At 37.3% G+C, this 15540-nt stretch overlaps 1 protein-coding gene across 1 annotated transcript in view; it reads left to right on the top strand.

The window, feature by feature from the left end:
* The first annotated feature begins 11469 nt into the window (after positions 1–11469).
* LOC121423786 overlaps positions 11470–15540 on the top strand; it is a 31675-nt gene continuing 27604 nt past the window's right edge. The window contains exon 1 of the mRNA XM_041619274.1: positions 11470–11761. Within this exon, the coding sequence (XP_041475208.1) occupies positions 11746–11761 (16 nt within the window). The 5' untranslated portion in view covers positions 11470–11745. The remainder of the gene's footprint in view (positions 11762–15540) is intronic.

The raw sequence follows: 15540 nt of genomic DNA, 5'->3' as shown, positions 1-15540 counted from the left end.
GAGAAGCATATAACTACATGCTGACAGCAGGGACGGAAATCATTTCCAGAAGGTAGGGTACAAGGGGCTGGAAAATTTGACAATAAAAAAGGGGGGGGGAAGGGTAACACCACAAGAAAATAAATTTAACAAGCAAAAAAAAAAGAAGACAAAAATTCATATCAAAAGTAAGGTCATCCTGTCCTAAAATACATGTTTTATTTCAATTTTGAATGATGTAATTCTTGTCATCATAAAAGACCAAAAATAGTAGGGAAACATTTGATATTGTGTCCCCCTACTATTTGGAGAAGGGGGGACACGTCCCCCCTGGGATTTCCGCCCATGGCTGACAGTAAACATGTCCCAACCTGGCTATCATAAATCTCTTGAATTGTATATCACAATTATGAAATAGAGAGTAAAGCTTTATCGCCTAGTTGCAAATTTTGATCAGTCATACTTTGTTTAGATTCATAGATCTGAAGAAGAGTGTGTTGATGTGATTTTATCACACGAGACATTTTCTTTTTATTAACTTATTTATTTATTTATTTATTCATTTATGCCGGCTACAAATCGATCGGTCGCCGCGCTACTAAGACTGACGGTGCCCTTGTTGTGTCTTTAAGTGTATTGTTAAGGGGGTGTTCGCTTCTACGAAGCATTCCAGTGCATGGAAAATGTAAGACCTATTGTCAAATCATGCCCATCATGAAAAGGCACAACCAAGAAGTCTTTGTCAAACATTACTGAATCCTGAACTCCGAAACCTAAGAGGAAACTGCTGTTCCAGTTTACCAGTGGTCTGTTGCAGAAAGAGTTGCGTTTAAACGCAAGTCAAAAAATCAATCGCAAGTCAAAAAATCAATCTCAAGTCCAAAATGCGCGATGTTGATTGGTTGAAAATCAAGTTGCGCGTGATTTTTAGAGTTGCGTTTGATTGCAACTCTTTCTGCAACGGGCCCCAGAATTGACAAAGACCTCCCAGCTTTGCTTTGAATAAGCCAGTTCGTAGTTCCTTTCTGCGCATGATCAAAAGATTCTATGCATGATCAGAGGAAGGTCATTTGTACTAAAGTGACATGGTGGTTTAAAATCTAATGAGATAAGCACCAACTTTGATGTCTTGATTAGTCATATATTCTTTTGAATAGTGGTTTTCATTTACATCCACAAAAAACAACAATGCGTCCACGAACGACTGGTATTTCACAGTTTATCAAGTACATTGTGCAACATGCTGTGATATGCATTCAAAGTAGGAATGCAACAAATACCTTCATAAAGTGTTCAGTGGTGTGCTATTCTAGTCACCTGGTCTATTCAATTTCTTCATCCTGCTATGTAAGGCAAGCTTACGTAATATCTTGCTTTGAAATCTGCCTGTCATAATGAAAGAGGTGAAAGGTCATTTGACCAAAATTGTCCATGAAGTAACTACGAACTGGTCTATTAAATTCGACGGGCATTTTCAATACACTTACTGTTTTCTTAAATCCGTCCCATTTCACTTTCTGTATCGAAGACTAAAATTACTGATGATTGAGCAATTTACAGCTCGCTATTGGTATTGTTATTTGACGATTTTGTGATTGCAAAATGTTGGAAAATGGTCCGTGTGTGTTGCGGTTATATAATTTATTGGTAGCCCAGACAAGATAGATGGATTAAAAGACCCTTCAGTCAATAAGACAATTGCTGTCATCCCGATCTCCTAATTAGAATGTTTTCGTTCTGCACGACGGGTGCTTCCGAATTGACGATTGAACCATCTGCGCCTGCGTCATTCTGAGGTTTCGTTATACGACGGATTTCGAGGGTAAATCAGCGTAGGCCTATAGTGCTATGGTTACGCGTTACTTTTTCGATGCGTCGACACGAGTGACACCCCGTTCTCAATATCAAAACGATTTGTTCGCAGAACAGAAGCGTTGTAACGTCCAACGGTATATATAGTTTGTCAACCGTCGTAGAAGAGTTTTTTTTTTACATGCTTAATTTTCAAGGAAAAAGGAGGAAACTTTAAATGAAAAATAATTATTCAATCCCCCATTTACTGAAGTAGTGGAATAAAAAGAAGCAAGGAAATCCAGGTCAAATGGTGCACTGCCTATCTTTTACAAGGGCAAACGTTCATCCATTAAAAAAACGAATGTATGATGAACACATTTACGCCTTCCTCCGTGTTTTACGCTTTCTTCCATGTTCATAGATTACATTTTATTTACATTCATTGTTATATTACTATATTATTGATATGTTTATTCCATATGAAATTGGATGTAACCTTTGAAATGTCAATCGCAAGTGAATAAATGTTTGATCGAATTCGATTTAATAAATTAATTTGAAAAAAACAAACGGTCAACTTTCTTTCTGACACCATCCGTAGGCGGATCCAGGGGAGCCGAGCCCCCCCCCCCCCCCCCCATTTTTCGGAGCAAAATAGAGCCAATGAAGAAAAAAAGGTAGGGAAAAGAAAGGAGAAAAAATAGAAGAGGAAGACGAGTGAATAAAATAAGATGAGAGGAAGACTTAGAAAATCTTTCATGTCAGTATATAAAATTTTCGCTCTCGCATCGGCTGTTGGGTGATTTACAAATCTTGCTCAATATGAAACTTAAATATCAAGTTTGGAAGTGAATATACAAAACATATTTAAGATCCGAAATAGAACTTTCATTATTTGTTTGATTTACAAATCTGACCTTTTTTAAGTGCACTGTAAAATGTCAGTTATATGGTCTGAATATTAATATTTTCTGCTCGCGCTTCGCACTAGCAAAATTTAACTTGTCAGGTACCTATTATTTTCGTGTGTTCCATAAACTTTTAAAAAAATATCCCTATTCAGGACTGGTTTGATTGTCAAAACGTTTATCAGCTAGCGCTGCTTGCTCGCATTTTGATTGATGAGTTATGTATATATTAATTCTATACATGTAACAAACTACTTAAAATCCCCAATTCATGACAGTTTATCAAATATTTCGGCTTGCAATTTGCGCTCACATTCATTGTTAGAAATATATTAACTCATGCATCCGATTCATGGTTAGAAAAGTGCTTAAAAGGTCCAGTTTTCAGACCATAATATTAATGGATTTCACCTCTCATTAGGCTTATTAGATTAACAAATAAGATATTAATCAAATATTTAAATTTCCTCTTTTTTTCAGAATGGAATGTCGACAATTTTCATCTCGCGCTTGGAAGATATATCATTTTCATATGATTACATAATGTCCTTACAATGTCCCGGTCATATGTCAAAACTCAAAGTTATGATAATGAAAAATATCAGGATTTAATTAAGTGCGATCCATATCCATCTCACAATTTTCCTACAAAGTGCTTAAAATAATATGGACCTTAGATTGAGCTCTCTTTATTTTCATGATAAAAATGTATTTAGAATGCCCAGATTCTAGGGCTAAATCTGAAACACGTGCGCGCATGTTTATTCAGATACGCAGCTTGTTCTATATTCAAATTATCACAGTTTTAGATTAGAATATCAAAAATATTCTGCTGGCGCTTTGCGCTCGCATTATTAATGTAGGAAGATCCCCAATTACTCATCCTTTTCATGACTTACAATACATAAATAGAGTGTCCCGTTTTAGATCCAAATCTTGAAAATTCCCGCTCGCGCTTCGTGATCGCATCAATTGTTTCGGTTATTTTGGCATAACTTTCCTGTTCACGATTACAAAAAACACTTCTAATTTCTATTCTTTAGGAAGAAATGTAAAACAAAAATGTTGAGTTCTCGCTTCGTGCTTGCATTATTTGAGTGTTGAAATATGTTACGTCTTCATGGCTTGCTGAAAGCTGTCCTTAACAGGTCCCTTTTCTATCAGTTAAAAAAAATACTACTCGCGCTCGTATATAGTAATTATTTATTTGCATACACACCTCTACAAACATTGCCCAGAATGCTCAAATTTTAGGACAAAATACATAAAATTTCAACAACAAAAGAATTACATGAAGCCCGCGCTTTGCGCTCTCACTGTTTAAATATAGATTGTGAGATTATATTTGTGTTGATTTAAAAGAACAAAGCTAAGAAGTGATTATTTATAGGACTACCCCTTGAAAGAAAAAAAAATCAACTATTCGCGGCCGATCTAGAAAAACGTGGCTGAAAAAAATTCCTGCCCCCCCCCCCACTATTGGTGAAGGCTGGATCTTCCCCTGTCATCCATTGTATATATTACTTTTTTGTTAAAACATAATAGCATTCTTCCTCATTCTACATAACATGTTCAAATAATGATTAAAACAAAATCATTAAAGGACAAGTCCACCCCAACAAAAAGTTGATCTGAATAAAAAGATAGAAATACACTAAGCATAACACTGAAAATTTCATCAAAATCGGCTGTAAAATAAGAAAGTTATGACATTTTAAATTATCGCTTAATTTTACAAAACAAAACAGTTATATGCACATTCTGGTCGATATGCAAATGAGGAGAGTGATGACGTCATCCACTCACTGTTTCTTTTGTATTTTAATACATGAAATATTCAAATTTTATCCTCATTGTCAAGTGAAACAACAATTAATTCCTGCCTGAACATGTGGAATTAGCATCGTTTAATACTATATGGTTCAGTCAAGTTGGTCCTCATTTTCAAGTCGGTAAAAAGTGAAATATTTTATCATTCAAACAATAAAAAAAAAAAAGAAATAGTGAGATAGATATCATCGATTGTCCCATTTGCATGTTACCAAGTTGTACATATAACTGTTTTGTGCAAAATAAGCAAAACTTTGAAATGTCGTAACTTTCTTATTTAACATCCAATTTTAATGAAAATTTCAGCATTATGCTAGTTTGATTTTTCTCTGTTTATTCAAATCAACATTTTTCTGTTGTGGACTTGACCTTTGACATAATTGAATCAGAATTCATGCAAAAACAATTGTAAAAGTTTTTTTCCAAATGCAAACTAAGAATCAATATGTATATACATGTATATCTTTAACAATTTATAATTACAAGGGAATAGTATTTAAAAAATAAAATCTTCGAGAAATCTCTCTGAATATAGTTATAAAAAACAACATTACATGTATGATCTACAGTATTGATATCATTCAAGTTGAAGATGATATTTTTCAAGTACATTAGCAGGACGATTATTCAAAATTTTAGATTTATCCAAAGTAGCTAGAAGTTTTCTACCCCCTCTTTTTCCTCGGTGAGATATAGGTTTAGCTGATAAGTGTTGGTTCTTGATTGTATTCTGAACACAGGGTGTTAATCTGAAGCCATAACTATGAACTCGAATTTCATGAAGTACAGATGGCCTATATTCTATTTAAGGTTTTCGTATTCTGGTCCAGGCGCGTAACCAGGGGGTCGGTGAGGGCGTTTCCACCCCAAAAAAAAAAACCGCCCCCAATAAGAAAAAAAAAGAAGAGAAAAACGTGAAAAAGAAAAAGCGACATGAGAAAAGGGAAGAAATGTATAGCTTTCTTGTTTTCCTTCTTCTTTTTGTCACAAGAATAACAAAACCTAAACAGACGTTAATCTTCTCTAGCTCTTCGTACAACATTTTGCTTCCCTGATATGACCAAGGTAGAGGCGTTTTGTAATATTTCTGTTCCCAATTTTCATAAAAACGTTTTAGCTTCCGAGCTTCGCGCGTTAAGAGGAATTATTTCGAATTCTTCAATCTTATATGTATTTCAAATCTACAAGCTCATAATTTCTTTTGAAAACAAGCAATTCAATTGAATTCGAGTTGATAAGGGTACTAGAGACGCAGGAGACGCCTTCTTTTGATTTGAATTTGATGATGTATCAAAAACTTCGCGCTCCGCTAAGTCGCTACATGTAGCCTAAGTCTTGGCAGGCTTCGCGTGCACTTACCGCCCCCTCCAAAATCAAATCCTGGCTACGCGGTTCACCAGGGCCTGAATTGGGGTTAATATCCCCACATTCTATTTGGAAGGATGCACAGTTATTTTGATAATAGGATACATGGTATTTCAGAAACTTATGGTGGTGCAGTTCATAAAACCATGGTACTCAATGAATGTAAAGTATCCATTAGATTACACGCATAAACTATTGTACTATAGTATTTGGACATGATTACAATGCCTTATAGGCTCTAGTCACTACACACTTCTATTCAATAAGGATTAAGTAGACAATTAAAGTTCCAAAGAAGATTCAACGCAATCTATTGTTATCTGGGTTGACTAGTTCACCAACGTTCAGTGTTAAGAGAGTACATGTACATGTAAGAATATGGTGTATTGCTTACTCTCATGAACTTGTTCCAGTTGATGAAGGAAACAGGTGAACTGCAAAAATCCGTTATAAATGTCACAAACACTAGTCCTCCAAAGTCAGAACATCACAATGCACAAACTGGTTGCCAAATTGCAACATGAATGTCTTGCATACTCATTAAATTCCTAAAAAATCACTAAAAAAATCAGGAGATCCTAAAAGCACTGGTCTGCCTACGGTGAGGCGCCCTCTATGCTGTACCTACAAAAAGAGTGTACTTACTGTACTTACGAGAAGAGTGCCCAGGCAAGCGACAAGTTCTCCCTCGAGTCTTAGTTGATTTTGGCTAGGCCCCTTGTTAACATAAGTGGACATTTCCCGTTTGTCAGGGCAACCAACAAAAGATTTTCAGCGGGCAAAACGTCTTTTATGTCCGGGCGGACGGATATGCTTGGACAGGTGGACGACATCAGGTTTGTTTGTCCGTCTTAGCATTTCCGGACGTTTTCACCGCCCGGGCATAAAAACCTGCTCCATGCATGGCTATCCCTGGCTATAGCGCATGCACAGAGCTATACCGGCCGTAGACCTTGTTTTTCACTCCGCGCGGTATATCACAGGCATAAATCCCAGGGGATGGGGGATACATCCCCCCACTTTTCCATACAAAAAATAATCATCAAATGATAAATAATGCTGTTACTGTGTGAATTCATCGTTAAATGCTATCAAAGTGCTTTAATTGGCCTACGTTTTCATTAAAAAATTGCAAAATTTCTCGCGCGGTCGCTCCGCTCGCTCAATCAATTTTTACAAGAATTTGGTCGTGACAAATCACTACGTTTAGCTTATTTAGCAACGGTTATATCCACTGCATCACGGGAGTTTAGTTATAATAAGTCCATTTATGAATATCGGATTCCAATTACTTTTAAATAGGCCTATGATTATAACTTATAATAACGAATACAAATATCCTTTAAATACGCTCTCGTGAATATAGAGGGGGGGGGGGTCATCCGGTATCTTCGTGGAAGCGCGTGATTTTGTTAGAAATTATTTGGCCCACCGTATTCTTCATGTTTGGTGTACGATGAGTCACTGACAACATTCATCAAATCAATGACGTTAATGAAACACTAATGTTTGCTCAAAATATTGAATGCTGCATCATCTCCCAATATAATCTTAAATATTATTAAAAACTGTTCTTTCCATAGACAATCTAAGTTTCATTTCATTTTATTTTCATATTCATGATATCACAAAGTATATTATATAACTCAGACATACAAATTACACAATTTATGTTACTGAACGATAAAGCGCATAATAATAATGAACAAATTTGAATATGGGGGAACATGCAAAAAAGCAAAGCTTGTTACAAGGCAAGTTCCCTAATTATCATTAAGTTTTATAATACCACTTTTTATTTTATATTTTATATTATGGGCTGTGATGGCCTATAATCATTTTATATGGCACCCTTATTCCCGATAATCACAATCCTATTTTTTATTCTCATCTCAATTTAACCAGTGAGCAAGTTAGTTCAAATAGAACAAAACTCGACTATTTAATCCCTATTGGCTCTTTTTATATTTCTTGTTCACATTTTTCTAGAGTTTACGTGGCGTAACTAGGATTTTCCAAGGGGGGGGCAAATTCGTCCGCCCCAAAATTTGACAAGCCCCCCAAAAAGTCTTCAAACCACAAGTAAAAGACATTTCGCACCAGAAAATAAATTTACGAGTACGTCAGGGGGGCAGGGATACGTTCCTTGCATGTGTTGTGACTCGTCAGGGGGGCACTCTGCCCCGGTAACCCGACACATGCTCCGGCGACGATTGCTCCGGTAACAAATGCTCCCCAAAATGCGACATTTGCTCCGTGACATTTGCTCCGCGACATTTGCTCCTCGACATTTGCTCCGCGACATTTGCTCCTCGACATTTGCTCCGTCGACATTTGCTCCGCCGACATTTGCTCCGCAGATATTTGCTCCGCCGACTGTTGCTCCGCCGACAGTTGCTCCGCCGACTGTTGCTCCGCCGACAGCTGCTCCGCCGACAGTTGCTCCACCGACAATTGCTCCACATTTAGCGACAAATGCTCCGGCGATAAATGCTACCCGAACGACACATGCTCCGGCGACAATTGCTCCGCCAATATTTGCTCCGCATGTAGGGACAGTTGCTCCGTCGACATTTGCTCCGCATGTAGGGACAAATGCTCCGTCCACAATAGCTCTGCCGAAAATGCTATCCACTGAAATTTTTTTTGTGTGTAAAACTAACAACGCTTCTTTTCCAAAGCTGTATGGTTTTTATCATTATTCTATACTTTTTTAACATTCCTAATTGAATTGCTCAGCGAAAAGAAATAGTTTGGCTAAACTTAAATTTCCCATCAGCGCTTTTATCTCGATTATTTCTCCCTTTCTTTCCTTGAAAACCACTTTCTCCCCCGTCCCTCTCTCCTCCTGTACTCAAATTTTTTTCTCTCTCTCTACATTCATGACTTCTGTTACTTATTTCTATTACAACCTCTCCCATCTTCTCCTATCTCTTAAGCTAATATGCCTAAGTAGGGCACGAAATCATGGCCTGAAAACCGGACATTTCAAGAACTTTGGTAATTATGAATAAGATGAATGAGTGAATACATTTTAACAATTAATGCAAGCGCAAATCGCGAGCCGAAACTTTTGATAGACTATCACAAAATGTGGATTTTAAGAAGCTTGTTGTATAATCAATATTGAGACATACATTACTTGCCAATAAAAATGCGAGCGTGCAGCGCTAGCTGATACGTTTTGACTATCAGACATGCAAAGGGATACTTTGAAAACTGTATGGAATACACGAAATTAATAAAGGTAACTGATAAGTTAACATTTGCAAGCGTGCAGCACGAGCAGAAAATATTAATGTTCAGATCGTAAAACTAACATTTTTAAAAATCACTTTAAAACAATCAATTTGTAAATCAAACAAAATAATGAAAGTTCGATATCCGCGGCGAAATATCTTTTACATATTGACTTCCAAACGTGATATTTAAGCTCCATATTGAACAAGATAATTATGAAAATCAAACAGGCAATGCGAGCACGAAGTGCGAGCGAAAATTTTATATAGTGAAATATGAAAGATTCTTTTTATTTTCCAAGTCTTTCACTTGTCTTCCTCTTCTTTTTTCTCTCTTTACCCTGTTTTTTTTCTTCTTTTTCCCCCTTATTCTCTTTTTTTGCTCCGCCAATAGGGGGGACCCGGGCCCCTCGCCCCTGGATCCGCCTATGATATAAAGTGGCACAACAACTTGAATGGAAAAACAAAACAATACAAAAAATATGTAACGCAAAAGGATGTAACAAATATTTTCGTCAGAGCAAGTGTCTTGTCTTCTTTTAGGCCTAGTAACTGTCGGTAGAGCAATCGTGAGCAGAGCAATTGTTATTCGAGGAGCATTTGTCGCAGGTATTTTTTTTTTGGTCTTATATTTATTTTTTTAAAAGCAACATGCCGAGAAACTGTCGATGGAGCAATTGTGGACGGAGCAATTATTGACGGAGCATTTTTCCCTACATGCGGAGCAAATGTCGGTGGAGCAACTGTCCCTACATGCGGAGCAAATATTGGCGGAGCAATTGTCGGTGGAGCAACTGTCGGCGGAGTAACTGTCGGCGGAGCAACTGTCGGCGGAGCAACTGTCGGCGGAGCAAATGTCGGCGGAGCAACAGTCGGCGGAGCAAATTTCGGCGGAGCAAATGTCGGCGGAGCAAATGTCGGCGGAGCAAATGTCGAGGAGCAAATGTCGCATTTTGGGGAGCATTTGTCACCGGAGCAATCGTCGCCGGAGCATGTGTCATGGATTCCTCTGCCCCCCCCCCCCCTTAGGTACGCTAATGTCCTTATCATAATTTCAAACGACTGAAGAAACTTGTCAAGGCTCACTAACTACGTTCACCGCCGCAATTTCTCCCATAATAGCACTCCTGAAAGACTATATGGTTCATATATAATTATGAAAGACCATTTGGTTCATAAACTTTTGCTTTTCTTTTACCTTTTATTTTTAATAACTATATAGCCTTTTATCTTATCTCCTTCTTCCATTGGGGCCTATAACTCACAAGCTTTGCTTTCAACTTAGGTCCCTCCATTTTTCACTGATATAAATTCTTATTGCGTATAAATTTTGTCTCAAGAACCATTTATTTTAACTGAAGATAATTATGTAATACTCATGTCAAGCATGTAAATGTCTGTATATGAATAATGGAAAATAAAGAATAAACTGAAACTGAAAAATAAACTGAAAACCTGAAAACTATATGGAAAATTTGCTCGCTCGCATTTGGATACTAGTGTAATCCAGGAGTTTGCGTCACAATGACTCAATTACAATATAGCCATTTTAAAAAGTTATTGCGATAGTCCAAGTAACAAATGGTAATATCCATGCAGTTATATACCCTTGTACATATAGCCCGTGATGTGATAATTACATACCACTTAACGTTTTGGGGCATCATGCTTCCTTTCACCTATTAAAAAATTGCTCGCTCTCTGCGCTCACTTGCCGCATTATCCAATAATCACACCTAATAAAAGACGACTTTTGTCATCATGTCTTTCGACTACTGAAAAGTTTCTCTCTCGCTTCGCTCGTTCGCATTTGGATAAATGTAGTTTAGTATTTTATAACATAACAAATTCATTAAAATTTTAGCCATTGAAAACAAAAATCGTTAAAGGCTTTTAAATGGATTATGTACACACTTTCATAGCCCTATATAGGTGTGGGGGCGTCCCCCAAAGTTTTAATATTTTATTGCTTCCATCCCCCCCCCCCCACTGCTCAGACCGGATTTACGCCAGTGCGGTATATATATTTAGTTCCCAAGACCCCGTAATTTACCTTTTAGTCAGTGACCCCATTTCAGAGCTTCGTGAGGCAAAACCCCATCAAAAATAATTTGGGTGCCCGCCCCCCCCCCCACGGGGGGAATGAAATACGCTGGGTTTTCTGTTATGGTAATAATCTAATTTATGACTTTAAAGCATATGTGTATTCTTGTAAAAAAATATTAACTCGAAAATTCAATCTAAATACATATGGTTTGAACAGAGTACAATAGTATTGATCAGTGTGTTTGCCCGTCAGTGTCCAGATACAATACAATATTGATTAGAGAGGGGTTCCAATAGAGGCTTAAATAGCCCCTGTTCTTTGGTAACCCATGTACAGTGCAATGCAGTGTGACTCTTGTTCTCAGTATTTTCCTATTCATTTGAAACGCGTCTTAAGACTGTGTATGGTATATGCACACTTTGAGCTAGGAGAGAAAACGGGTTTTCAACCCATATTTCGCCAATCTACCTTTTTCTGGTTTCATCTAAAATCGACTTCGTACTTTGGCATGTTGTGATTCTATTCTGGGTTTCTAGAAGGTGGAATAATTATGTGCATGGTTTAAATCATTCTATGGTCTCTTATGCATGAAGTTAATGGTAAGTTCAACGGCAATTCTTTTTCTCGTTACTTCATCAAGGGTAGCCTGAAACTATGAAATAACATGATTTGAAGCGACTTATCGCCCTTTCACACGGTAAAAAAAATCGTAATTTGAATGATGATTCCAATGAAAAAGCAGGCTTATGACGACTTTCTAGCACGTGTGAAGCCAAACCAGGACATGATTAGAATCATTGGAGTAGACAAGAACACCCTTGTAGAAATGTCCAGATTGGGTGGTACTTTTCAGGACCAACACTTGCCCAAGAAAGATACAGTGTCTACCGTGAAACCTACTACACTCTTCTTCGCCATGGAAACCTAAGTTACATGATTAGAATCTCAAACGCTATAATCACAATCAGAAATTCAAATTCTACTCTGGAGGTGATTTCCAATTAATTTTTTGTCAAATCCCAGTTTTCGAGTGGGTGCGTGACAGGTCCGATTATTCTAAATACAAATCTCAATCATCGTTACGATGATGATTCCAGATCCACGTGTGAAAAGGCGCTTAAATTTTTCGAACAATTTTAACAGTCATTTATCAATTTAGCTATTGAAAATACATGGAGGATTTTTTTTCACTAACAGACACTAAAGTAAAATATGCCAAATAGTTCGGAGGTCCCGGATAGAACAATTGTGTTCTTCTTCGAATTTTCCTCACTCTTTTCTGACTTTTATTCTCCTTCTAATTCTTCTTATTCCTGCCTTTTTTCTTTTTTACTTCTCTTTCGTCTTCTCCTCCTCCTACTTCTTCTACTACTGTATTTCGTTCTTCTTTACTTCTTATTTATTTTCTTCTTCTTCTACTACTACTTCTACTGCTACTACCACTACATCTTGTTATTCTTTTTTTTTCTTTTCTTTTCTTGTTCTTCTTCTTCTACTACTCCTACTACTTTCCCTTTTTTCTTCTTTTCTTCGTCTTCTTCTCTTTCACCTTCCAATACAACTACATCTTAAAATACATCTACATATTCTTCTTCCAATTTTTTAAACTCTTCTGATTTTTCTTCTCTTCCTCATTTTTTTCTCCTACAACTTCGTCTTCTCCATCTTCCCCTTCTTCTTCTTTTCCCTCTTCGCCTTCTTCTTTTCTTCTTCTTCCTTCTTCTTCTTCTTCTTCCTCCTCCTATTCTTAATTAAACTGATTGTTCTTCTACTACATTTTTTATTCTGCTTCCGTTTTATTACAGTCCGTCCTCTGGTCCATATTATACCTAAATTGCTATGTCAGGAAAAGTTGTTATACATAATCTAAATGCAAATAGAATTGAAATCTGCGCCAATAAATCTGCGGAAATAAAACATGGCAAAAACTAGTTCAAAACTGTAGATTTCATAAATTCAAGCTTGTGGGAAAAATATATGTGATATCCATGGGCGTCAATCCAAACGTGAGCATGGGGGGACACAATCAGTGGCATAGCTAGGATTTTTTTCCTGGGGGGCACTGGGGGGTCCTTGCTTTTTTTTTGGGGGGGGGGGCACCGGCCATTTTTTCCGGTGTGTGTGTATGTGTCACAAGGGCTGATCCGACTTTCGCCAATAGGGGACGGGGCCCAAAATTATCTTCACCTATATTCCCCGATCAGTCACTACTTAGTTTTATTCAGTGGCGAAACTACGAGGGGGCATGGGGGGGCACGTGCCCCCCTCCCCAATCGGCTGGCCCCCCCCAAAAAAAAGGGGAAAAGGAGAAAAAGAGGGAGAAAAGAAAAGAAACGTAGTGGGGATGAATAAATTTTGTTCATTATAAATGTTATATTATATAATAATTATGCTATGACATAAGAAGCATTTTTCATAACTTTATGAAACATTTTGCTCAGGGCCTATGTCTTTATTGTTTCTGGTGCTCGCATAGACTGTTTAACGAGATATATAATCCTGTTAAACAGTCTCCCGTTTTCAAATCAATATACTGTACACCAAATATATTTCCTCGCTATTCGAGTTATCATTATTTCATGTAGTGACATTTGCTTCTTTTTCATGACTACTTAAAGTGATTGCCCTATTTAAGGTCTTAATGTAAAACATTTCCTGTCCGTACTAACGTTCGCATTAGTTGAATGGTGAGATGACTGCTCTTCATGAATTCCTAAAATCAGTCCTTTCAATGACCATTTTTCTGATCTCAATAACAAAAAATTTCAGCTCGCGCTTCGCGCCATTTGGTTAGTGAAATACGTACGGTCTTATGCCCCTCTTCAGGACTGAATTTCCTAATTTTTCAGCTCGCGCTTCGCGCTCGCAGTATTGCATTAGAGATACGTATGATAATCATGATTGCCATGTCTACAAAAAGTGCTAAGTATGTTTGGATGTAATTCTAACTCAGCAAAGGATGGTACTAGCATTAGATGACTATGCTGAGATATGTATACTCTTAATGGATTCCTAAAATACATGTATATTCCCCGTTTGGGGTCAGTCATATGCAAAAATTTCAGCTCGCGCTTCGCACTCGCATTGTCTGTTTAGCGAGGCAGGTACGTATCATTACAAAAATTTGGCTTGTAATGCCCCTTTTTAGGTTTGAATATCAAACATTTTCAGCTCGCGCTTCGCGCTCGCATCGTCTGTTTAGCGAGGCAGGTACGTATCATTACAAAAATGTTGCTTATAATGCCCCTTTTTAGGTCTGAATATAAAAAAATTTCAGCTCGCGCTTCGCGCTCGCTTCATTTAATCAGTGAGATACATATCCGTTTAATGGCACTGCATATCCTTAAAATAGGTCAGTAGTATACCTGGCAACTGAGCGCACTTCGCGCGCTCCCTAAATTTTTGCTTGTGCCCTCCCCCCCCATGCCGTGACCCACGGTACGCCACTGGTTTTATTCTTATAAAACAACATAAACATGAAATAATCTCATAAGCCTTATAAAAAGCGCGAGCGCTTTTTTTACTTTAATGTATTTTGTCCTGAAAATTTATTATTCTGGGCAACGTTATGTGTGATCCTGAACAAGATTCGTAGAAACTAGATGAGTAATGCGAACGCTTAGCACGAGCAGAAATTTGTATTAACTGTTCAAGCATTATCGAAAAGGGACCTGTTAAGGACTGCTTACAGTTACCCACGAAAATGGTATATATTTCAATAATGCGAGTGCGAAGCGCGAGCAGATTTTTTTTTTTACTTTCCAACCTAAAAATGGTAATTCTAAGCACTTTTCGCATTAATAAATGGTATATATTTGTAACTAATCAATTGATGCGAGCGCGAAGCGTGAGAGAAAAAAAATTGAGATTTTGGACCTAAAAGCAGGACACTCATCATCATCATTAATGCGATCGTGAAGCGTGGGCAAACAATTATTGATATTCTGATGTGAAACTGGATAATTTAAGTACATTTTAAATAAAGAACATGCAGGATATCGCGCATGTTTGATTTAGACCTAGAATTTGGGCATTCTGAATACACTTGTTCAGTGGAACATTATGAAATACACAATAGACAATATGAACTTAGCAAATCAAACAAGGTGACCACGCAGCGTGAGCTTAAAATGCTGATATGTAGACCATAAAACGGACATTTTACAGAGCACTTCAATTTGTAAATGGAAAAAATAATGAAAGCTCGATGTCCGAGCTAAAATATGTTTTGTATATTGACTTCAAAACTTGCTCCATATCAGCCTAATGAGCAAGATATGAATTTCATCGAACAGGCAATTCTGGCGCGAAGCGCAAGCAAACAAAATATATAGTAACATAAAAGATTTTTTTTGCAAGTCTTTCCCTCACATTATTT

This window comes from Lytechinus variegatus, chromosome 11, assembly GCF_018143015.1.
Source record: "Lytechinus variegatus isolate NC3 chromosome 11, Lvar_3.0, whole genome shotgun sequence".
NCBI lineage: Eukaryota > Metazoa > Echinodermata > Echinoidea > Temnopleuroida > Toxopneustidae > Lytechinus > Lytechinus variegatus.
This window is presented reverse-complemented; position numbering and strand designations above follow the sequence as displayed.